The 24897-nt window shown below is 46.7% G+C and overlaps 1 protein-coding gene across 1 annotated transcript in view; it reads left to right on the top strand.

Annotated features, from left to right (window-relative positions):
• The window catches only part of LOC141121579 (uncharacterized), a 174657-nt gene extending 151439 nt beyond the window's left edge, over positions 1-23218 (top strand). Inside the window, exons 17-23 of the mRNA XM_073611213.1 lie at positions 926-1042; positions 4374-4487; positions 4615-4749; positions 4836-4959; positions 5075-5172; positions 5262-5403; positions 18555-23218. Of these exons, the coding sequence (XP_073467314.1) occupies positions 926-1042; positions 4374-4487; positions 4615-4749; positions 4836-4959; positions 5075-5172; positions 5262-5403; positions 18555-20221 (2397 nt within the window). The 3' untranslated portion in view covers positions 20222-23218. The remainder of the gene's footprint in view (positions 1-925; positions 1043-4373; positions 4488-4614; positions 4750-4835; positions 4960-5074; positions 5173-5261; positions 5404-18554) is intronic.
• Positions 23219-24897: the final 1679 nt, after the last annotated feature.

Raw genomic sequence — 24897 nt, 5'->3', positions numbered from 1 at the left:
CAGACCCCCACAACCACCGGGCCAGGGTTGTGGCAAAGAGGCCCTTGTTTCCATCAACATGGGGTCAAGGTGCTTTGAGGGTAGAGCCCCCCCTGCCCCAAAGTACCTAAAGCAGATAGCCTGGTATGATTCAGGAGGGGGTTGGCCGCTCGCTCGTCCCTCCCCCTTTCCTAGCCTGCCGAGCTGCATACTCGGATAAGGATCTAGTGTGGATTTTGGGGGCTCCAATGCCAATATTTAAAAAAAATTGGAGTGGGGTTCCCCTTAAAATCCATACCAGATCTAAAGGGCCTGGTATGGATTGGGGGGGGCACGCTGTTTTTTTTTTTTTTTTAATCCTTTAAACCGGAATTTGTTTTGTTTACATTCTGCTGTCAGGCAAAGGAATCCCACTGACAGCAGATGAGTCATGGATGTTAAGGATACCAGGGCCGCCGGATCCCTAACAACTATTCTGATTTCTGAATATACAAAACAAAGATACAAAACGAATTCTGGAATTTGGAAAACAAATTGGTCCAATATTGAGTCACTGGACCAGTTCATTTTCAGAATTGATAAGGTTCAGAAAGGCTGTATTAACCTGAAGCCAGCTAATATCCTCCAAAGGAAACATAAAAAGAGAACATAAAATAAATCATGGAGGACTCACACAGGATGCTACACAAATAGCACAATATAAACAGCAGAAGATCATCAGTAACAAGCTGTGCAGCATGTAATGCCGGGTGCAGTCCAATGAGTGTGTTCTGCTGGTGTGCAGCTATTCAGTGTGTTCTTAGAAGGAGTGGCGATGACCCATCTATAAGGATATACAGTACATACACACACACAGCACAAGGCCTTGTTTACACTATGAGATGTTTCTCAGGGCTGCAGTTCCTCTAGGCTCCACAAGATGGTGATCTAACTTCTACCCAGATAGGAAGTCTCTATGGAACACAGACAGGAAGTGATGTCAGGTATAAATAGGAAGTTCCAGGTGAGAGGTAAGTCGGGAGGAAGTAGAGAGGAGACGTTGCTGGAAGAAGTCGCAGAGGCGGTAATAAGATCTTATTTTCTGTTTACACCCAGTAACCTCCCCGTCATGTCCGTCCTCTTCCTCCATAGTCACTGTGATGTCTTTTATCCACCTTTTTATATATGTAGTCACAGAACACTACAGGGGCAGATACCATCCAGAGAGGCTGAGTCTTCAGTCCTGGAATTACTGTTTATTATCCTCCTTTATACTATAGTCCTACTATACAAGATTTGGACGTTCTTTGATACTCATGTCCACCATTGAGGGGAAGACCCCCTATAGATGATAACATACAGCACTAAAAACATGAGAGTTGGTCAAAATTTTGGGACTTTCTACATTGTGGTGTGACTTCAATCTTAGCGTGTATTATAGCTTTGGTAACTCTGCAAGCAACAGCTTTTAAAAATACAAACACTAGAGGGAAGCCGCTCCCTACACATGTGCCAATTCCTACTGGGGGCAGCCCGACTATTACCCCCTCTTTTTCCAAGTCTGTACTTCATACGGACCTTACAGCGGGGGGATCGCACACAATCGGGTGGCTGCAGCCACTGGGATTGTGTGTGATGCTGACAGGCGGGCTCCTGTGTCAGTTGAAAGCATTCGGCGGCTGCGCTGCTGCCTCTTTGCTCACACACCCTCTGGTACCAGTGCCCCGTCATGTAGTCTGGGCTCCATGTGCCCATCTGCAGGCCCAGGACCAACATTGCGGGTGGAGGGTGAGGGAGGAGAGCGGACACACATCCGCTCTCCTCCCCTTCTTGCTGTGACCTGGAAACTAACGTCTATGATGTCACTTGCAGGTCATCCTCTCCGTATCCCTGGCTAACTTAAAGTGGTTGTAAAGTTTTTTTTGTTTTGTTTTTCCCTATAAAAATAAAAAAACCTGTTATACGTATCTACTCTGTTGCAGTGGATTTGCACAGAGCAGCCTGGATCCTCCTCTTCTCGGTCCCTCTTCTGTGCTCCTGGCTCCTTCCACCTTGTGAGTGCCGCCCATAGCAAGCAGCTTGCTATGGGGGCTCCCGATCCGAGTCACAGCTCCGTGTGTCCATTCAGACACGGAGCCCCGGCCCTGCCCCCTCTCTCTTCTGATTGGCTGTTGCGAATCAAAGTCAGCTAGCCAATGTGTCTCAAACAATCAAGAGGGAGTATCTCAGATGGCTGAGACGCTTGTGGACATCACTGGGCAGAGATGGACCTCAGGTAAGTATTAGAGGGGCTGAGGGGGGGCTGCTGCACACAGAATGCTTTTTATCTTAATGCATAAACATAAAAAACCTTCCGACTTTACAATCCTTTTAACTGGGAAGGGATGTATTGCAATCCGCTCTGCATTCCAAAACATTCAGTGGAGCCCAAAGGAGACATTGGGGGTCTTTTAGACCCTGCATGTCTCATTAAAGAGAACCTGTCACTTAAAAAACATCACATAGGGGACTTTGTCCCCTATGTGATGGGAAAAAAAAGAGTTAAAGTGGAAGTCTATGCTAAAACTAAAATCCCTGCATCTATAGCCTCCAACATCCTAACCCTAACATATCTAGCAGTGGCGGCTGCTGAAGTTTTAGGATGGGGGGGCGCCAGACCCCGCCTTTCCTTTTTGACCCCTCCCACTTCTTGCTTCCACCTATAGTGTCAGGAGTTTACAGCTCTGCCTCACAGATCGGGGTATACAGCTCTGCCTCACAGATCGGGGTATACAGCTCTGCCTCACAGATCGGGGTATACAGCTCTGCCTCACAGATCGGGGTATACAGCTCTGCCTCACAGATCGGGGTATACAGCTCTGCCTCACAGATCGGGGTATATAGCCCCCCATCAATACAAACCCCGCTCCCACCATCAGCACAGACCCCCCCAGGACAAACCAGCCCCCCACCATCAGCACAGACCCCCCCCCCAGGACAAACCACCCCCCCACCATCAGCACAGACCCCCCCCCAGGACAAACCCCCCCCCACCATCAGCATAGACCCCCCCCAGGACAAACCACCCCCCACCATGAGTATAGACCCCCCCCAGGACAAACCACCCTCCGCACTATCAGCATAGACCCCCAGGACAAACCACCCCCCACCATCAGCACAGACTCCAGTCACTCACTGAGTGAGTAGAGAGAGAGGCGAGCAGAGAAGCGCAGGGAAGGGAATCAACTGACTGAATGAGTGAGGGAAGGGGCCAGGGATTAGTGTATGCAGAGCGGAGGGGCGGCTCGTGGCCACATACAGACTAGAGCTAGCTAGGAGGAGAGAGACACAAGCTGACACACACTGAGCCACGGCGCTTTACATACTGTTAGAAGCCACTCCGCTCAGCTCGGGAGTCAATCACCAGTAACCACGCGCCGTCCTTCTCAGTCCACTCACTCCAACCATGGTGATCAGGGAAAGTGACACGGTGCCACAAAATGCACCGCCTACATCCTCTGGTCCCGGCCATTAAAAAAAAAGAATAGGAGCAGTGACAAATCACTGGAGAGTGGGGGAGTGTTTGCGGGCGCATCGCTTGCACCCCAAGCTCTCCCTACACACGGGCAAATCAACTTCCCAGCTTGCAATCAGTTGATTGCAAGCTAGGACACTTCCCATAGACCACTGTGTGTCCGGAGCCCGGACACTCCTAAAGTGACTATATATATATATATATATATATATATATATATATATATATATATATATATATATATATATATATATATATATATATATATATATATATATATATTTTTTGTAAATAACTTTGGGGTGATATCACTTCCCATTCATTTTTACAACCGTAGTCTGACGTGTACTCAGCAGAGCTTCCTCCATTGGTGACCATTGGTGATCGGGTTGGATCGCCTTCACATATAAGCACATACAAACGTAAACGCTAACGTCGGGTCGCCTGTGTGTGAAAACGTAAATTGTGATACTGTACATCACCACGCACACCAGAGTGAGAGCCATAATTCTAGCATCAGACCTTCTCTGTAACACTAAACTGATGACCCACAGGGGGCCTTTCAAGAGTCACCTATAGAAAATATAGGGTACTGAAGTCTGTCTAAAATTAAAGGTTTGACATTTTGGGTAGCTATTTAAGTGGTGCAACCTAATTTTTTATATTTTACTACTAATTTGGGTAGTTGTTTGTGTGCTCCAAAAAATTCACTTTAGTGTGACATAAAAGAAAAGATATAATGTTTGGGGGTTTTATGTAATCTTCAGGCCTAAAATGATTTTTAAAATATGTGTGCAAAAAAAATTGCAAAAAACAACTCCGGCAGCGAAAGGGTTAACCCCTTACATCCCCATCCTAATATTGTACAACCAGTACAGTCCAAATAATTCTCTGTCTACAGAAAACCCCCATAGATCACATGACCACACCAATGAGGATGGAGGAGGACCGGAGTCACATGACTGAGAGGATACTAAACCTCACCCTGGAGATCATCTACCTACTGACCGGAGAGGTGAGGAGGATTCTGGGAGGTCACATGACATCACTCTTATCTCTATTAATAAAACACAGACCTGACCGGAGAGGTGAGGAGGATTCTGGGATTTTAACGTGATATTCCTATTGGTTTTCCAATACAGAGATTTCCGATTTCGAAGTCAGGTGATCATATGACCATCACAGTGCCTCCATGTGACTCCCTAAAACCTGAGAGACACAACATGGAGAAGATTCTAGAAGTCACCAAGAAGATGATGGGGCTGCTGACAGGAGAGGTGAGCGGTGCTGGGAATTCTGGGACATTATCCAGTAACAGACAAGGGATGTGTCTGGATGGTGACTGTATCATTGTGTGTGTCAGGTTCCTATAAGGTGTCAGGATGTCACTGTCTATTTCTCCATGGAGGAGTGGGAGTATTTAGAAGGACACAAGGATCTCTACAAGGACATCATGATGGACAATCAGCCGCCCCTCACATCACCGGGTAAGAGGAGACTTTATTGTAAAGGAGAGAGCAGTACGGAGGGTCCACCTAGATCCCCATCATCTGATAAACACATAGAAACAATGTATTCAGTCAGTGTGTGTGTTTCCTACAGATGGATCCAGTAATGGGAACCCACCAGAGAGATGTCCCCATCCTCTGTATTCCCGGGATTCCACACAGGAAGATCACACCATCCCTCACCATCATCAGGTAGATGAGGAACAATCACTGATAGTATCATTCGGATCTGTACATTATCTGCATTGTTACAATTTATGTAATTTTTATTATATATTCAGAGTTTAAACCTGAGAGAGTCTAAAGTTGTGGGTAAAGCAGAAGAAGAAGAGACTTATGTTAGAGATGATGAGCAGTCTATGGAGGAGGATGGAATAACGGGGACATTTATAGAGGAGGACACTCCTACCGAGATCAGCACAGGTGGGTCATTAACACTAAATACATTACACACTGTTCACCGATTGGTCCAGAGTAGGGCAAGAACTGGGTGATGTCAGCCTGGGGTGATATCCTGAGCTGTGTTCCCCGTCCTGTATTCCTGTATTTCTCTCGAATAATCTTCCTTCTCTGTGCAGCAGACACAATTTTATGTATATAGACTGGATTTATGTAGATTCTGGGGTTCAGCTAGTAGGGAAATGTTGCTTTTCTTCATGTTCAGTGCTCAACCTAGGCACCTGGGATATGTTCCTTGGGTCTTCTGCCCCATGCCCGGGTCCAGCAAGATCTCTTGACAGAACAATTCTCCCAGGTTACCTGCTCTGTTTGCTGGCTGTGCCGGGTTTGAGGGATATGTAGATATTCGCCAGCACATCAAGGATCATCAATTTCATTCAAACGGTTTTTATTCAAGAAAGATCACATCGCAAAATGGTGTTTGAACGAAATTGATGATCCTTGGTGTGCTGGCGAAAATGTACATATCGTACTGGTTCCAGTATCCAGCTGGCAGTCGCTACAGTACCCGGTACCTTAAGAGCTCATTACAGGATGTGTGCGATGGGAATATGGACTATGAGTGGAGGGATATGTCTGTATAGTCTCAGACCCAAGCCACTGAGTGCAGTCTCAGGAGATGGGGGGCAGCAGTGTGGGACCTTTGCAACTTGTCTCATGTAAGTAAACATTTTGACTACTGTGGATTACTGAATACCAATATTACAAGTGCTGACTATTACACTATATGATTTATATTGCACATTGTGTAATCTTAGGCCCTGCAATTTATACTCTATGGTAGTGGTCTCCAAACTGCAGCCTGGGAGCCAGATGCGGACCTTTGCTTGCGTTTGTTCAGCTCTTGGGGCCCTATTTCATCCTCTGACACCACCGAAGGGCACAATTCTTTCCAATGACCCCAAAAATGGGGCACAATAATTATTACCAATAACACAAATGATGGGGCACAATTTTTACCAATGACAGGGCACAGTTCCACTCAATAATCCCAACAATTGGGCCCAATGACACCAATGATGGGGCACAGGTCCTCCCAGTGACACCAACGATGTGGCACAATTATTTGAGAGCTAATACCAGCTCTTTTATCCCAAGCATCATACATTGACAAGATGTTGAGGTGAAACCAAAGGAATGACTGTTTGTTGAACAGAAGTACAGGTTTTTATACCCTTCAAAAGTAGGTCAGTTACCACATGAACAATAAAACCAAATATTTACCCAAAACATCATACAAAGGTTAGATAACGAAGTAGAGTTGACAGAAGGCTAATCCCATCATAAGGACCCTCAAGTGTTAGACAAATTAGCCAACAGACAAACAATAGGTGACTCAATTAACAATAGAAATTTACACCTAAACAATGCTTTGATTAATCGGGGATCACAGGCTGTCCGGCAACACTCTTCAAGAAGACCAAGGGCTGTCCAAATCTTATTAATCAGCTTTTTATTCACTAAGTTTCAAGTTGGCAGGGACGATAATGGCTTCCTTGACTGATAAATGTAATAATGTCCTTTTGCATTATATAACAGGACATCTTCCTAAATGCTTGTAGCTCCCTCAAATGCCAGTGCCCATAGTCAATAGGCTACCCTGCAGTCCCCTCCAAAAGCCCCTGTCCCAGTTGAGTCTGTCACATTTCTCCCTCAACCAAAGTAGACTAACCAGGTCCCAGACCTCCACCTGTTCTGGACGTGCATTAGGCAGAGTGAACCCACATAGTCAGTCCAGATGATCTTCATTCTGGGCTGCAGGGAGAAGTTGTCATCGGTAGGTGTGGGACAGAGGTTGTGGAATCTCTGCCCTGTTGCCAGTGCTTCAGCTGGGTGGTCTTTACCATTCCGTGGCTCGGTCTTGTACTTGGGAAAGGGGCCAACTGCCCCGGCTTCCTGAAGCCAATAAGACACTGTAGGTACTAGACAGAGGCCAGCGGCACTCTGCCGTGTTGCCAGCACTTCAGCTGGGTGGTCTTTTCCAGTCTGGGGTTTGATCCGCTGCTGGGGAGAGGGGCCGACTGCCCAGCTCCCTGAAGCCATGGAGACACTATAGGTGCTAGACAGAGGCCAGCGGCACTCTGTCCTGTTGCCAGTGCTTCAGCTGGGAGTAGGAGCTTCACTACATCAGCTTGTCGCTGGGGAGAGGGGCCACTTTCCCCGGCTCCCTGGAACTCTGAAGTTGTTGCCAGTGCTGGGTAGAGGTGGGTAGAGCACACCCACATCATCCGCTCTGGCTAACTGTTGGGGAGGGAGGCCGGCTTCCTCCCCTCTCTGGTCTTTGAACTGCCACAAGGAGTGAGGACTGCCACCTCTTCTTCTGGACTGTGGGTCTGCCATTGGGGATGAAGGACAATCGCCTTCCCTTCCTGGTCCCCTGGAACTGCTGTCGGTGTGGGGCAGAGGTCTGTAGCACTCTACTCCAATGCCAGACCTTTGGCTGGGTTTGCAGACATGGGTGTGCAGAGCTGGGCAGCACTCTGCCCTGCGGCCAGTGTTTTGGCTGGAGGAGTTTGTTGTAACTCCACAGATGCTGCTGGCATGAAATTCCATGTCCCTGTCAGTGGTGTGGGACAAAGGCAGACTTTTTTTTCTCTTAGGAAGGCTGAAGCTGCTGGGCAGAGCTCAGTGATGTTCTGCCCTGATGCCAGCTCTTCCACTGGAGGCTCACCGGGTTGTTCCTCCTGAGCAGAAAACTCTATTAAATCCCCAGTCTCTGGAATTGCTGAAAATCCAGGGCATGGGCTGGTGGCATTTGGGCCCAATGTCAGCACTTTAGCTTGAAGCTCAGTAAATGTTACATCCTCCAATGAAAAGTCAGTTTAATCCAGGCTTTCTGTGATCTGTGGCTGGGGAGTGAGGATGGCTACCTCTCCTCCCTGGTCCTTGAACTTCCCCTGGGTAGGTGAGCCGGCTGCTCCCTCTCCCAAAACCCTTAACTGTCTGCTGGACAGACTCGTCCCTACATCCAGGCTTATCCTGTGCAAAAAAACAGGTTCATCAAGGTGAATCAACATATGCTGTATCCGCCATAAGCAATCCACTTCCAAAGCTGGAGGTGGGCAAATCACACTGTCACTCTGCCCCATTGCCAACACTTCAGCCAGGATTTCAGAGCTGTCAGCTATACTTCCCGATAGCCCCAGGCCAAGGGAGCCATGCACTGCTGCTGCTGAGCAGAGTATAGCAGCCATCTGTAGGCGATCTCCAGCTCTGATTCCTGAATGGCTAGAAACTTCAAATCTTCCTGTGCCCAGAGTACTTCCAAGACATTCAGCCTCCGGTCTCTGTACTCCAAGATTTCCTCCAAATGCCACTCTAGATAGCTCTCAAAGTCGGGGTCCTTCCTTGGCAAGCCACCTGTACAGCAGCCCCAGGCTGCTGTAGCCAAAGCCTTCCATGGGGCTGTCATCCAGTGTCCATGGGCACACTTTGGCTACATACCAGCGGATGGCTCTGTAGCTCTGATCCAACCGCATCTCTTTCTAGACCAGCCTGCTTAACTCAGCTGTCCCTTCCTTGTGCGTTTTTCTTTTTTATTACTCCCAAAAACAGCATTCGCACTTCGTACTGAGACCAGTACCTTTCCTGGATGGTGGAGAGAATTTTCTCCCTTCGCCTTTCAGGACAGCACCTTGGAGAGAGCGTAGCTCCACCTCTTAGACAGGAAACACTGCGTGACAACGCCCCTTTAAAAAGCAGCTGCTTCCACCATGCCATCAGTTTTAGTGTTTCCTCCGCCATGGTGGAAGCACTGCTTGGGGAACCAGAGGGGCTGCGCTCTCTCCAAGGAGAGGGTTTTGGCAGGACCTCCACGTTTGGATACTCAGACCAACCCAGCTCCTTCCCTTACGTGAGGAGGGTGCTCCGGTGTCCCTTCCTTCTCCGGCTCACAGGAGTAATGGTCTGCCGGAAGTTTTCCACCCGGGGTGTTCGGGGGGCCGCGGTTGTGCTCAGTAAGAGCGTCCATGCCAGGCCTCTGCATGGCGGCGCCGAATCCCGGACAGCAGGTGATGTCAGTTCCGGTGGGCGGATACTTCCGGCGGGGCGTAGCAGCGATTGGTTCCTGCTGCTGGAACGCAGGAGGAAGGGGCGGGTCCTCTGGCCGGGACTTCCTTTTGTTTGGCACATGGAGCCTAGTACACAGTGCAGCAGCTGCGGATTGCACTATGGAGACAGCGGAATCGTCAGCAGCAATGGCGGATGCAGGCGCCCAGGTTCCCGGCCAGGCCCAGGTAGGAGAGGTGCGGTGGCACCTCTTTCCTTTTATATCACTGGGTGTTTTATCTTTGATGTGGTTATTCAAAACCTGCTGCTGTCTGCTATGGGGTAACAGTTTCCATTAGCAGTTCAGCAAAGGAGTGAGACTCTGGGCACTTAGGGTGTTGGCTGGAGTTACTACTTTTCCCTGAAGCCTTAGTTCTAAAGGACCTGGGTTTTTTCTTGTTTCTCTGTTTCAGAAAGCTACTGCCAAATCAGAGAGAACAGGGAGAAAGTGCCCCTCATGCAAAAATCCTTTAAGGGACTCTTGGCCCAAACCACTGTGCAAATCCTGCATTGTGGATTTAGTAAAAGAAGAATCCTCACAAGAGTGCAAAGAGCTCTTATCTTCTGTGAGGAAGGAGTTAGCAGAGGCCCTAGGGACAGTGCGTTCCCTTGTAAAGCACGGCCAGAGTTCCAGCCAGGAGCAGAGTTCTCACTCCAGTTTCCCTCAGTCCACTTCCAGACAGGTGGAAAGTGAGTCGGAGGAGGAAAGGGAAAGCATTCCACCCTCAACCATTGATTCTGAGGAGGAGGAGGTGGAAGAAGAGTCAAGATCATCTAGATATAAGCTGTCACTTGAGGAGGTGGATGAATTACTCAAGGCAATTTATACTACCCTGGAGATCCAGGAAGAAAAGGCTCAGCTGTCTGTGCATGATAAGATGTACCTGGGGCTGGAGGAAATTAAACACAGGGTGTTCCCTGTGCATAAAGTGTTAACAGACACTATTAAAAAGGAATGGAAGAACCCAGAGAGAGGACAGTTTTTTTCTAAAACCCTCAAAAGGAGGTTTCCTTTTGAGGAGAATGAGGAACTATTGTGGAATAAAAAACCAAAAATAGACGTTGCCTTTTCTCAAGTATCTAGGAAGACTGATTTAGCTTTTGAGGACATGGGTATTCTCAAAGATGCTATGGATAAGAGGGCAGATGGGCTACTGAAGAAAGCCTGGGACTCATCTCTAGCTAATCTTAAGCCAGCAATGGCGGCTACGGTTGTGGCTAGGAATCTGGAGTGCTGGTTAGAGCAACTTAAAAATCATGTTGTGGCAGGTACCTCCAGAAAAGACTTATTGGAGTCCTTCCCTACCCTGCTTAAGGCAGTAAAATATATGGCAGATGCCTCTGCAGAATCTATCAGGATGTCAGCCAGGTCCTCTGCGCTTGTTAACTCAGCAAGAAGAGCACTCTGGCTAAAGACCTGGTCAGGGGATTCAGCTTCTAAAGTAAAACTGTGCGGAATTCCCTTTTCAGGAGACCTGATGTTTGGGCCAGAACTAGAGACTGTCCTTGACAGGACAGCAGACAAGAAGAAAGCTTTCCCACAGAAGAAGAAAACGGTACAGCAGAGGAAAAATTTTCGTCCTTTTCGACAAACCGATAAGGAAAAGGACCACACACAGAAGAGACCCTGGTCTTCTCAGAGAGGAAGAGGTAGAGGTGGGGTACTCTTTAGAACCCCAGAACAAACCCCTAAAAAACAATGACCATCTAGTAGGGGGGAGACTACAGGACTTCTTACCAATCTGGGAAAAAACAACAAAGAGTCCTTTTGTTCTGGGGTTAATCAAAAAGGGTTATCAATTGGAATTCTCACAAAGCCCCCCAAGTCGGTTTTACATCACAAACCTGCCAAAGGATCGGGAAAAGGCTCTGGCCATGAAGTCTCTGTTACAGGAACTGATGCAACAGAAGGTCATTTCCCAGGTTCCGAAAGATCAAGAGGGGAAGGGGTTTTACTCCCACATTTTTATGGTCAAAAAGCCATCAGGAAAGTTCCGCCTGATTCTCAATTTAAAGGTTCTAAATCGATCCATAAAATACAAAAAATTCAGGATGGATACGATTTTCTCAGTAAGGAATTTGCTAACCCCCAAATGTCATATGGCTTCCATCGATTTGAGAGATGCCTATCTCCATATACCAATAGCGCCCCCATCACAAAGGTTCCTGCGTCTTGCAGTCAATCTGGGGGGAGGGGAGATTTGGCACCTGCAGTTTCGGGCTCTGCCTTTCGGTCTTTCCTCTTCTCCCAGGGTATTCACAAAAGTGATGGCGGAATCTTTGGAGCCCCTGAGACTGAAGGGGATTTCAATAGTACCCTATTTGGACGATCTGCTACTGTTTGCAGACTCAAGGGGTCAAGTAGAGGTCAACCTACAGACAGTTCAAACACATTTAAGAGGTTTGGGATGGCTTCTCAATCTTCAGAAGTCAAACTTAATTCCATCTCAAAGGGTAAGGTTTCTGGGGTACGAAATAGACTCGATAGAACAGAAAATTTTTCTACCCCAGGAGAAAATAGAGAAGATGCAGTTGACCCTGATAACACTTCAATCCAACGCAGAGATCTCTGTAAGACAAGCCATGTCTGCTCTGGGTCTGTTGACAGCAGCAATTCCTTCGGTACAGTGGGCCAGGTTGCATTCCCGTCCTCTGCAATCGGATATCCTGATGAATTGGTCATACCAGGAACCTCTGGAGAAGAAATTCAACTTGGGGGCAAGAGCAAAAAGGTCTCTCTGGTGGTGGAGGAACCTAGGAAACGTTTCAAAAGGGCTTCCTTGGGTCTTTCCGGTAACCAGAAGGCTGACTACAGATGCCAGCGCCTGGGGATGGGGAGCTCACCTGGAAGAAAAAACGGTTCAGGGAGTTTGGACCAAACCAGAAGCAAGAAGATCTTCAAATTGGAGAGAGTTAAAGGCTGTTCACTTAAGCCTCCTCTCCCTCCAGGAATTTCTAGTGAATCAACATGTCCAAATATTGTCAGACAATATGACGACAGTATTATATTTAACAAAGCAAGGGGGCACAAAAAGCAAAACCCTAATGGGTCTAGCGCATCAGATCCTAAGATGGGCAGAGAACAATGTGGCCTCTCTATCAGCAGTCCATCTAAAGGGGACGGAAAACACCTTAGCAGATCTCCTCAGCAGGAAAGAAATAAGGGAAGCAGAGTGGTCTCTCAATCAGGAATTATTCGAAAAGATTTCCAAGAGTTGGGGTCATCCCCAAGTGGACCTCTTTGCAAAAGAGGAAAATGCAAAAATACCAGTCTTCTTCTCTCTTCAGAGACAGGATCAAGCTCTCGGAGTAGATGCGTTAGCTCACAAATGGGACTTCCATCTGTCCTACGCTTTTCCCCCGTTCCAACTGATACCAAAGGTGTTAGCCAAATTCAGATTGGAGTCCACGGAGCTAATATTAATAGCTCCTTATTGGCCAAAAAGACCCTGGTTTTCAACCTTGATGAACCTCTCAGTGAAACCTGCTTGGAGATTACCAATCAGGACAGACCTGTTGAGTCAGGGCCGAATTCTCCATCCAGATCCAGCTTACCTCAAACTAACAGCTTGGTTTCTGAAGAACAAATCTTAAGACGGAAGGGTTTATCAGAGAGGCTTATTTCTACCCTTCTGGCAAGTAGAAAAAAAAGTGACGAGAGACATTTACTTTAAAGTCTAGAAGATCTATAATTCTTGGTGTTCCAGTAAAAACTTTGATTTTCGTACCACATTTTCAGTTTTGGAATTTCTTCAAGAGGGATTGGAGAAGGGGTTAGCAGCAAGTACGCTCAAGACGCAGGTAGCTGCTTTATCAGTTTTTTTGGAAAGAACCCTGTCAGGGGAACCTTTAATAATCAGATTTTTTAGGGCAATGGCAAAAGTAAAGCCTAGACCTGTTGTTAGTTTTCCCAAATGGGATTAATCTTTAGTTCTTCAGGGTCTAACTATGGCACCGTTTGAACCCAGAGAAGAAGCATCATTACGTTTCTTGACGTTAAAGACTATTTTATTGGTAGCAGTAACTTCTGCACGTAGAATTAGTGAGTTACAAGCCCTTTCAATTAAAGAGCCCTTCATGAGATGTCTACAGGATAGGGTAGTCTTAAGGACGGATCCAGCATTTCTACCAAAGGTGGCTTCAGTTTTTCACCGTACACAGGAAATCATTCTCCCTACTTTTTGTCCTTTACCTTCGGGAGCAGGAGAAGAAGCTTTCCATACCCTTGATGTCAGGAGGTGCCTGCTTAAATATCTGGAAAGAACAAAGGAAATCAGAAAGTCATCCTCACTCTTTGTTTTAATGGAAGGTACTCACAAAGGAGGTAAAGCTTCCAAAAGCACCCTTGGAAGATGGTTAAAGCAGGCCATCAAAGAGGCATACATATTTTTGGGTCTGGAACCTCCGGAAGGGGTATTACCTCATTCTACTCGAGCAGTGGCGGCATCATGGGCAGAAAGGGCTGGGGCATCTCCTGAGCAAATCTGCAAGGCTGCCACATGGTCCAGTTTTTCGACCTTCATAAGGCACTACCGCTTGGATCTACTATCAGCCTCGGACCAATCATTTGGTAGGAAGGTTTTGCAGGCAGTAGTCCCACCCTGAAGTAAGTTTCTCGGTTATCCTCTCCAAGGTGCTGTCCTGAAAGGCGAAGGGAGAAAACCTTAGTTAGACTTACCGGTGACGGTATTTCTACGAGCCTTTCAGGACAGCAGCCTACTTCCCTCCCTTGGTTATCATATGTAAAGTATAATTATAGGACCTGGTAATTGTCTGATTATATTTTCCAGCATGTCGGAGGATTTCTCGGTAACAACTGATGGCATGGTGGAAGCAGCTGCTTTTTAAAGGGGCGTTGTCACGCAGTGTTTCCTGTCTAAGAGGTGGAGCTACGCTCTCTCCAAGGTGCTGTCCTGAAAGGCTCGTAGAAATACCGTCACCGGTAAGTCTAACTAAGGTTTTTCTCTGGTGGCGCCACTCACTAGGGATGGGCCGAACGGACCCCTGTTCGGTATGCACCAGAACTTCTGAACACCGCAAAAGTTCGGACCCGAATAACGAACCCCATTAAAGTCAATGGGACCCGTATTTCAAAAGTGCCCATTTTGAAGGCTTATATGCAAGTAATTGGGCATACAATGGATATAGGGGTCTGGGTCCTGCCCTGGGGGACATGTATCAATAAAAATAAAGTTTGTGAAAAACGTAATTTTTAAATGAGCAGTGATTTTTAAAGTAAAAGTCTAAAAATCAAAAATGCCTTCCAATATAGTGCCTGGGGGGTCCCCTTAGTCTACCTGTAAAGTGGCAGATCTGTACCATGTCTAGAATCTGCTGCAGCAATAATTGCATTTATAAAGCTAAAAAAAATGACATTTCCCTGCAAATGCCTTTATTTTGCTCAGCAACAGCTGGGGAGCCAGTGTGTATGATAAGGCCACAATGTAGTGCACTGGGATCAAGATTAGAGATTTTTTTTTTTGGATACATTCTGGTGTCACTTTGAATTTGAATAGGAGTAACGGGTGCGTAAAATTTTTTTTTTGGGTATCGGTGGCGCCTTCACACCGTAACCCTTTAGAGGTACTCTTGATGAAAGCAAGAATTGGCCTTGCTGTAAAAAATTGCAATGATATGCACCTGTCAAACAGGTGCAGAAAAATTACTCTTAGGGTGTCGGGGACGCCTTCCAACTGTAACCCTATAGAGGGGCTCTTGATGAAGACAAAAAAAATTGCAATGATATGCACATGGTTGGTGTTTTTGCCACATTTGATGTGCCTGAGACACAGTTTGCAGATTGCAACAGTGTAATCTGCTGCAGATGTGCTGAAAAAGGCCCAGACAGCTGAGCTTTGGGGAGTGGGCCGGGAGATAACAGCTGCAGAATGTGATGGAATAGGGTGGCTGCTCTCTACTCCTTCTTGATGTCGGCCTCCTTGGGATTGTGCCGCATCTCCTTCAGTTTCCTCCTCTGATCTGGCACCCAAGTCGCATCAGTGACCTCATGATCTCCATCTCATCCATCTTCATCATTACCACTGGAGACAACTTGGCAATACGCTGCGGCTTGGGGAACATGAATTCCAATTTGTCTACGAATGTTCCTCTCTCTCTCTCGTTTCATGTTCCTGTCATCCTCAACCTCAGAACCAACATCTGAATCCAGTAATGGCTGGGCATCATCAAGGAGCAAGTGGCTGATGCTGTGGTCAAATAACTCAGCTGACTCCTCGATGGCTGATGTTGGGGCTATGGCAAGAATAGATGTGGACAAGGAGGCAGGTTTATCCACTCTGGCAACTGCAGGGGACTGCACACTTGTCTCTGCTTGTGTGACAGAGGATGAGGAGGAGGAGGATGAGGAAGGTTTATTAAGCCAGTCCACCACCTCCTCTTGCATGCTGTGGCTGGATAGCATGGGTAAACTCACTAAACAGAGGAAATGATGCCCTGCCTGAGGACTGACCCCCACGTCTCTTTGCCTGTGGACACAGTAGTTGCTGGCGAAGAAGTTGAAATCTGTACGTAGATGCACTTTAATCAATGTAAAGAGGTGTTTGGTGCACTTTTAATTTGAGTACTCACACTACACAAACACACTCCATGGATACACTATATTATACTGCAATATAATGCGACAAACGTACAGTGACGCACAGAACTATATGCCGTTAAACTGGCAGTAACGCACACAGAAGAAAAATGGCGTTAAACTGGCAATAACGTAATCAAATAGATGGTGTTCAACCGTCACTACACTGACGCTATCTGAACTGTCCCTACTCTAGCTAGGCACAAATGTAAAGATTACCGACACAGTCTCACTACACTACACTGAAACTATCTGAGCTGTCCCTACTCTAGCTGCACACTATGCAAAGCTGAATGATGGTCCTCCTCACTACACTCACAGTATCCCTAGACTGATACTAAATTAATATTTTACACTGACAATTGAAGCAAAATAGCACAGTATAGCACACTAACTAATAGCACTGAACAGAGCCCTGTTCTATCTCTCTCCACACTGAAATCACACTGAAAATGGCTGCCATTGAAAGAATACTTTTATACTGTGGGGCGGGAATGAGCCATGATTGGATAAAGTCATGATGACAGTGTCCAATCATGACTCTGACAGTGCTCTGTGCCCTGATTGGCTGAAGCTTTCACTGCTTCAGCCAATCAGGGCTTGCAATGCACTGTTCAGCGCCGCAATGCATTGTGGTCAAATCGAGGGGGTCGAACAAATGGTCAGACCCGTTTGTTCGGCTGTTCATCGAATGTCCGAACAGCGAAAATTCAGCCCGAACTTGGGCTCGGGCCAAACCTTTCGCCCATCCCTACCGCTCGCGCGCTAGAGCTTCCTTCCAGAGTTGCTGGGGAACAGGATCATACCATCCCAGCAGGACCTGCATTGGCACTGGTCCCCTGTGCTGTATCTGCATCGCTCACAGCCTCCTTCCGAATTCCTCTTCCATGGCGGCTGGTATCTGTACCCAAAACATCACACAAATGTTGGGTAACAAAGTAGAGTTGACACAAGGCTAATCCCATCATAGGAACCTCCAAGAGCTAGACAAATTATTAGCCAACAGACAGAAACAATGGGTGACTTAATTAACAATATGAATTTACACCTAGGTTATTATTTGATTAATCAGGGATCTCAGACTGTCCAGCAACACTATTCAAGAAGACCCCGGGCTGTCCATATCTCTTTAACCAGCTTTCTTTTCACATACATCTGCTTACTGAGTTTCAAGTTGGCAGAGACCATCATAGCTTCCTTGACTGTTAAATGTAATAATGTCCTTTTGCATTATATAACAGGACATCTTCCTAAATGCTTGTAGCTCCCTCAAATGCCAGTGACCATAGTCAGTAGGCAAGAGGCTACCCTGCAGTCCCCTCCAAACGCCTCTGTCCTGGTTTGGGTCTGCCACATTTCTCCCCCAACCAAAGTAGACTAACCAGGTCCCAGACCTCCACCTGGTCTGGACCTGCGTTAGTCAGAATGATCTTCATTCTGAGATGCAGGGAATAGCTGTCATCGATAGGTGTGGAACAGAGGTTGGTCTTGGTTGGGTCTGTCACAAGTAATATAAGAGTTTACTCTAATTCTGGCCGCAGGGTTAGTATAGAGGAGACGTATCCAAGCTATCATACAGGGGCCAAAGCCATAAAGTTGCAGTATATGAAACAGGGCCATTCAACACTATCAAAGGCCTTACAGGTGTCCAAAGAAACAATAAAACGAGTAGGATGACATTCATGGGGGTATTGCAAATTTTGAAATAGTGTTCATTCTACTGGAACGACAAGGTAGAAAACCACCTTGATCTCCTTTCACCAAGTTCACAACCACCTTACTCAATCGATTTTGCCAATACTTAAACTGGAATTTTTACATCCACATTATTTAGGGAAATTGGCCTTTTAGGATACACATTTAGGAAGAGCTTTGTGAGGTTTCAAAAGGACAATCAACGCTTCCTGCATAGAGGGAGGGAGAACACCTGCATCCAGTGCCTCATTAAATGTACGAAGACTAAAGGGACTCAGTAATTGTTTAAATGGAGCACACCATTCACCCGGGAAGCCATCGAGGTCTGGAGTTTTGTGAGCAGATAGTTGCGACATGGCAAGGTCAATCTCCTCAATCGAAAGAGGTGCATCCATTTCCCCACGTCTACAAGAAGGGAGGGATAACTGAGACAAATACTCATATAATTGTTTACCAGAGTATTGAACTGTGGTAGCATAAAGACAGGAAAGCATCCAGAACCTTGTGAGGGGCAGTGCCAATCCACCGAATAGATAACTGAATACGGAGAATAGAAGTGGGGACGGATTCAGGCCTAGCTAAATAAGCAAGTAAACGGCCAGCTTTGTTCCTTTGTGCAATTTTTAGTAAGGTCCAATAACTGGAGCTCATACTCTGTGTTTTATACAGCCATGCCTCTCGTGTGTGTAAGTCAGGGTTAGCAACATTATCACTTTCCGCTTGCAGCATTGCAGTTTCTAATTCCTCAGTAGTAATAATCTTTTTATTCCTATTTTAGTAGATGGACGGGAGATGAGGAAAACCTCAGAGGATTGTCTCACTTTGTCTCCAGACTGTAAAGTAGAAGATGAGGACATCACACAGTATAGTCCAGGAGAAAACCCGACTACCTCAAATGTCCATCTGGCACCACACAGTGTAGATGGACCATCGTATTCCTCTTATCCTGAGGAACCTCAGACTGTGAGGGACGGTGCCGTCCTTCCAACAGATAAGAGGTTTCCCTGTACTGAGTGCGGGAAGGGATTCCAATTTAAATCCCAACTTAATTTGCATGAAAGATCTCACACAGGGGAGAAGCCTTATTCTTGCCTTGAGTGCGGGAAATGTTTTTCACATACATCCCATCTTTACAGACATCAGAGAACTCATATAGAGGAGAAGCCATTTTCCTGCCCTGAGTGCAGGAAATGTTTTGTAAATAAATCAGATCTTGTCACACATCAGAAGTCTCACACAGGGGTGAAGCCGTATTCCTGTTCTGAGTGCTGGAAATCTTTTTTACAAAAATCTGCACTTGTCACACATCAGAGAACTCACACAGGGGAGAAACCATTTTCCTGTCCTGAGTGTGGAAAATGTTTTTCAGATAAGTCCAGTCTTAATCATCATCGAAAATTACACACAAATGAGAAACGTTATTCCTGTAATGAGTGTGGAAAATGTTTTTCAAGGAAGTCTGACTTCCATAATCACCAGAGATCACACACAGGTGAGAAGCCGTATTCCTGTTCTGAGTGCTGGAAATCTTTTGTACACAAATTTGAACTTGTCAGACATCTGAGGTCTCACACAGGGGAGAAGCCATTTCCTTGTCCTGAGTGTGGAAAATGTTTTTCAGATAAGTCCAGTCTTTCTCATCATCGGAGATTGCACACAGCTGAGAAACTTTTTTCCTGTACTGAGTGCGGGAAATGTTTTACACAGAAGTCCAATCTTCATATTCACCAGAGATCACACACAGGTGAGAAGCCGTATTCCTGTTCTGAGTGTGGAAAATGTTTTGCACTAAAATCAGTACTTGTCTCACATCAGATGTTGCACACAGAGGAAAAACCACATTCCTGTCCTGAGTGCGGGAAATGTTTTTCACAGAAGTCCAACCTTTACAGACATCAGAGATCTCACAAGGGGGAAAAGCCGTATTCCTGTCTTGAGTGCGGAAAATGTTTTTCAGAAATGTCCTATTTTCATAAACATCAGAAATTGCATACAGGTGAGAATCTGTATTCCTGCTCTGAGTGCGGAAAATGTTTTATACAAAAAACAGAACTTGTCATACATCAGAGATCTCACACGAAGGAAAAGCCGTATTCCTGTCCTGAGTGCGGGAAATGTTTTTCACAGATATGCCATCTTTCCAGACATAAGAAATCTCATACTGGGGAAAAACCATATACCTGTCCCGAATGCAGAAAATGTTTTACAGAAAGGTGGCAACTTCATAGTCATCAGAGATTGCACACCGGTGAGAAGCCATATTCCTGTTCTGAGTGCGGGAAATGTTTTGCACACCAATCAACACTTGTCTCTCATCAGAGGTCTCACACGGGGGAGAAGCCATATTCCTGTCCTGAGTGCGGGAAATGTTTTTCACAGAAGTCCCATGTTTCCAAACATCGGAGATCTCACACAAGGAAGAAGCCACTTTCCAGCTGTGTGTGAGGGACTTTTTCCTCACTGAAGTCCTGTCTTCCTGTACATCAGGGATCCCACACAACCCTCAAGGTGTATTGATGTTGCTGGACATCACAGCTCTCATGTGGGGAAAAGCACACCCTGATATACACCTTTGGCTGATCTTCATCATGGAAGAAACAGTTCATAAGGAGATCAGAGATCACCAAAGACATTCCCTTTCCTTGGCAAATTTTGTAGTGTACGCTTTCACAAACGCTTAGAGGTCTATTTAACAAAAAAAAAAACCAGCATTCACCCAGCAGTGACAAATGTTGGTTGGTTTTTATTTCATACAGTGATTTCCTATGGTCTTTGGCTCCATCTGTGGTCATAATGCGGTATTGCTCTATTTTTCCTGATGGGGGCGGTTTCAGGAGAAATACCTCATTGTGGCCACTAGATGGAGCTGGCCACAATAGGAAATCTCTGTGTTAATTAAATTATGGCTAGAATTCATCACGGCTGGGCAAATGCTTATCACATTCATCAAAAAAATATTTTTACTTATCGACCCCTTCGTTTACTATGTCAGGTATGGTTTCATAATGATAACTGAGATCATATTCATGTACTTATGAGTACAGCAAACCATAAAGGGCATACGTTTATTAAACCAACATTGTTAAACAACCATTGATTTTAAAAAGAAAATGCAAAATTTGGCTATTAGATGGCACTAAGTAAAATTGAAATTAAAGTAGAAATTAGGTCCATTTAATGGTCTAATATGGCATTTTACATTTGATATCAATGGAAACCATGCCCCTGGAGCCATCCAGGACTGGCTACTGGACTATTTAGTGCTATAGACAGAACCCTCAAATCCTGGATCTTCCTCTGAACTGTCCTGTGAGTGGAGCTTGACAAGGAGGTAAAAGCTACACGGCCTACCTTTAGGTAATGACCTTGAGGAAGCAGGACAGAGAGCAGACAACCCACCAGTACTTGGTGCAGGGGGGCTGCATCTAGAGCAAGCGTACTGAGAATGGGAGGCTGAAGCATTCCCAACCCGCACTCTCGCACGGGCCTTCACTGAGGATGAGGCTTTCTCTGAGTTCCTCTGGGAAATGTGGACAAGATAAAGCTACCAAAGTTCTCCAGGCAATCATGTAAAAAATGGGTAGCCCTAGAGGAGAATATGACTACCCCCTGCATGCCAGTGAAGATGATGGACAAGATTGAGGAAAAGCATCAGGACTGGTGTAACAAGGAAATCTTTAACTTTTGTGTGTTCTGAAGCCCTACAGAAATTCTAGCTCCACCAAATTCTGGCAAAGATTTCTAGACACTTATGCCGCGTACACACGACCGGACTTTACGGCATACTTTGCCCAGCGGACTTTTCGACGGACTTTACGACGGACTTTCCGAATTAACGGACTTACCTACACACGATCAACCAAAGTCTGACGGATTCGTACGTGATGACGTACGACCGGACTAAAACAAGGAAGTTCATAGCCAGTAGCCAATGTCTACCCTAGCCTCGGTTTTTGTCCGTCGGACTAGCATACAGACGAGCAGACTTTTCGACTGGACTCGAGTCCGCCAGATAGATTTGAAACATGTTTCAAATCTAAGTCCGTCAAACTTTTGATAAAACAAAGTCCGCTGGAGCCCACACACGATCGAATTGTCCGACGAAATCCGGTACGCCGGACCAAGTCTGCCGTAAAGTCCGCTCGTGTGTACGCAGCATAAGAGTAGGTGGAGCCTGGGGAGATTTATTTACAAGATAGGTAGTTATGCAGATGGCTAGCCAGAGAGCCCAAATGAGGGCAATTTAATATTTGGGGTTGTGGCAGACACATGGTTTAAGTACCTGATGCCAAATTTAAAAAAATTGGATGGGACACCTTTGATGGTAGCCACCCCCACAGCAAGCTGGCCATCATGAAAAAGGAAGAGACTGAACTGTTGACTAAGGCAGGGGGCAACTTGGGCTTCCAGTTAAGGATGAGCCACATGGTGCTATCACTTGGATTTAGAGGAGGAGTATCTCCCTCAGCTATCCACAGTCGGGCTGAACATTTGTACCATTTCTGACAGTTGCAGGAAATTTTTTATGCTTTTCAATGACTTTGTTGGGCTTTGACTCTCACAAAACTATAACTTGTATGTACATAGAGACTCCATGTCATTATTGTTGTGACCTAGATAATTCCCATGTTATGGAATTATTGCTGTTAGGCAGAAGGCAAAGTATATTAGTGTTTAGTTAGGGTTAGTTAGATAGATAGGAGGTATCTCTTTGCTTCATTCCAGAGACTTGGAAGATTGACTATGGGGCAAGATCATTGTTTGTGTAGAATTACTTTATTGACATGCATCTATAGTGAGAGTGCAGGGCTTGTTTCACGGGTCTTATGGTACTAGTTAAAGCAGTTGTATACCCGCATAAAAAAAAAAAAAAAAAAAACCCTGTAAAGCAAAGGCTCAAATACTTACCTTTTAGAATGAGGCTCCCCGCATCCCCTCCCGGTCACCGCTAAGGGAGCTGACATGTTCCCTCAGCGTTTCTTCCTGGTTCGCAGCTAGGCCACTCACCGGCACTGTGAATGGCCGGAGCCGCGATGGAGCTGCGGCAAGGAGCCCTGATTTTCTGACAGCATTCGCCGGACCTTCAGAGCGCATGCGCCGCTGACGTCAGTGGCTGCATGCAAAGTGAATATCTCCTAAACCATACAGGTTTAGGAGATATTCATTTTACCTACAAGTAAGCCTTATTATAGGCTTACCTGTAGGTAAAAATCAGGGGTATACAACCACTTAAAGTAGGATTAGTGATATAGAGATGGAGGGTCATCCTTGCAGGGATAATGCTTCATCCACTGGCACTGTGTTTTGTTGAGCACTTGTTTAACTCCTTTTATTGATATGGAATGTAATTCCTATTAAGCTATTGATTTCCCCCCCTTTTGTCCCTTGTAAGTGTGATACCTATTCTGTTCAAGTTCTACATCAATAAACTTCAAAAAGGCATCACCTAGACTGTTTTCTGAGCCGGTGTGAGTGAACTGTTTGCTGTGTGCATGGCTGCCTCCGCACTGGATAGGAAATCCAGTGGCCCCTCCGGGGGTCAGTGCTACATAGCAGATAAATAGATGGATCTCCTAGAAATATTTTTACCAGGCTTCAGCTAGGAAGCGCTCTACTGTTTACAGTGTGACTGCAGGAGAGTGATGCCATCTAGTTCACACTAACTCTCTCACTGCCAGAGCTGTATTTTCAACTTTTTCCACACATGTTATAATGCACATTTTGGGCTTGAGGATGCATTAACACCCCCCCCCCCCCCCCCAAGCATATATTTTCTGACAGCAGAGGCTCTGGAGAGTAAAATGGTGGTAATTTTTAAGGTGTTTATTATACATGTAGCGGTACCCCCATGGGGGCTGCTGGTTTGTTCATTATCATTTAGCCAATCACTCCGCTTCCGATCCCCCATCGCATGCACATGACACCAAACAGTCAGTTTAAGTTTTACCACTCTTTATTCGTGGAGTCAATCTGGGATTATTCATAGAGAGATATGAGATACTCCACCAGACCCCACTAAATGAGGGTGTAATCCATAGCCGTAGCTTTGATGTTGGACTTCCCTAAGCGATCCTTTCCTGGTTCTATTGCTTCCTCTTCTGCAGCACTCCCAAGTTAAACAAAAGGGGCATTACTCTGAATAATTCCCTCTGCCTGACCGATAGATTTCCTTTAGGTGTTGAACTTAAAGCCACAGGCCATCACTGCCTATTTTCATGACTCCCACGCCAACGCCTATCAGTCTTTTTGGGAAGTTACTGTAATATGGTTTATACGGTGGTCCGTAGGCTCACAGTATGTCATTCCATTTACTTCTGCACTAGTTTCTCTGGGTTTCCACTGACCTGTTCTCTCCCAATCAACAGTCCGTTTCACTCAAAGAAAGTAGATCCCCAGTCCTCTTCTTCCGCTTTACTTCTACTTCCTCCTCACTTACCTGGCAAATCCCCGGGTTGGAATGTCCGGTTCTGTCCCCATCTCTACATGCTGGCTCTGCCGCAATCCAGGTGCCCGAACTGGACCTCCTGGAACAATCTTCTGGGCCCCTGGCCCCTTCACTCCTGTGCTCGGGCCCCAGGCCCCTTCTCTCCTGCGCTCAGGCCCCTCTCCTGCGCTCGGGCCCCAGGCCCCTCTCCTCTCCTGCGCTCGGGCCCCAGGCCCCTCTCCTCTCCTGCGCTCGGGCCCCAGGCCCCTCTCCTGCGCTCGGGCCCCAGGCCCCTCTCCTCTCCTGCTCTCTGGCCCCAGGCCCCTCTCCTCTCCTGCGCTCGGGCCCCTCTCCTGCTCTCGGGCCCCAGGCCCCTCTCCTGCTCTCGGGCCCCAGGCCCCTCTCCTGCTCTCGGGCCCCAGGTCCCTCTCCTGCTCTCGGGCCCCAGGCCCCTCTACTGCTCTCGGGCCCCAGGCTCCTCTCCTGCTCTCGGGCCCCAGGCTCTTCTCCTGCGCTCGGGCCCCAGGCCCCTCTCCTTTTCTGCGCTCGGGCCCCAAGCCCCTCTCCTCTCCTGCGCTCGGGCCCCAGGCCCCTCTCCTCTCCTGCGCTCGGGCCCCAGGCCCCTCTCCTGCACTCGGGCCCCAGGCCCCTCTCCTCTCCTGCGCTCGGGCCCCAGGCCCCTCTCCTCTGGAAGCAT

This window comes from Aquarana catesbeiana, unplaced genomic scaffold, assembly GCF_042186555.1.
Source record: "Aquarana catesbeiana isolate 2022-GZ unplaced genomic scaffold, ASM4218655v1 unanchor225, whole genome shotgun sequence".
Taxonomy (NCBI): Eukaryota; Metazoa; Chordata; class Amphibia; order Anura; family Ranidae; genus Aquarana; species Aquarana catesbeiana.
The sequence above is the reverse complement of the archived record's forward strand: the minus strand, read 5'-3'. Positions and strand labels throughout refer to the sequence as shown.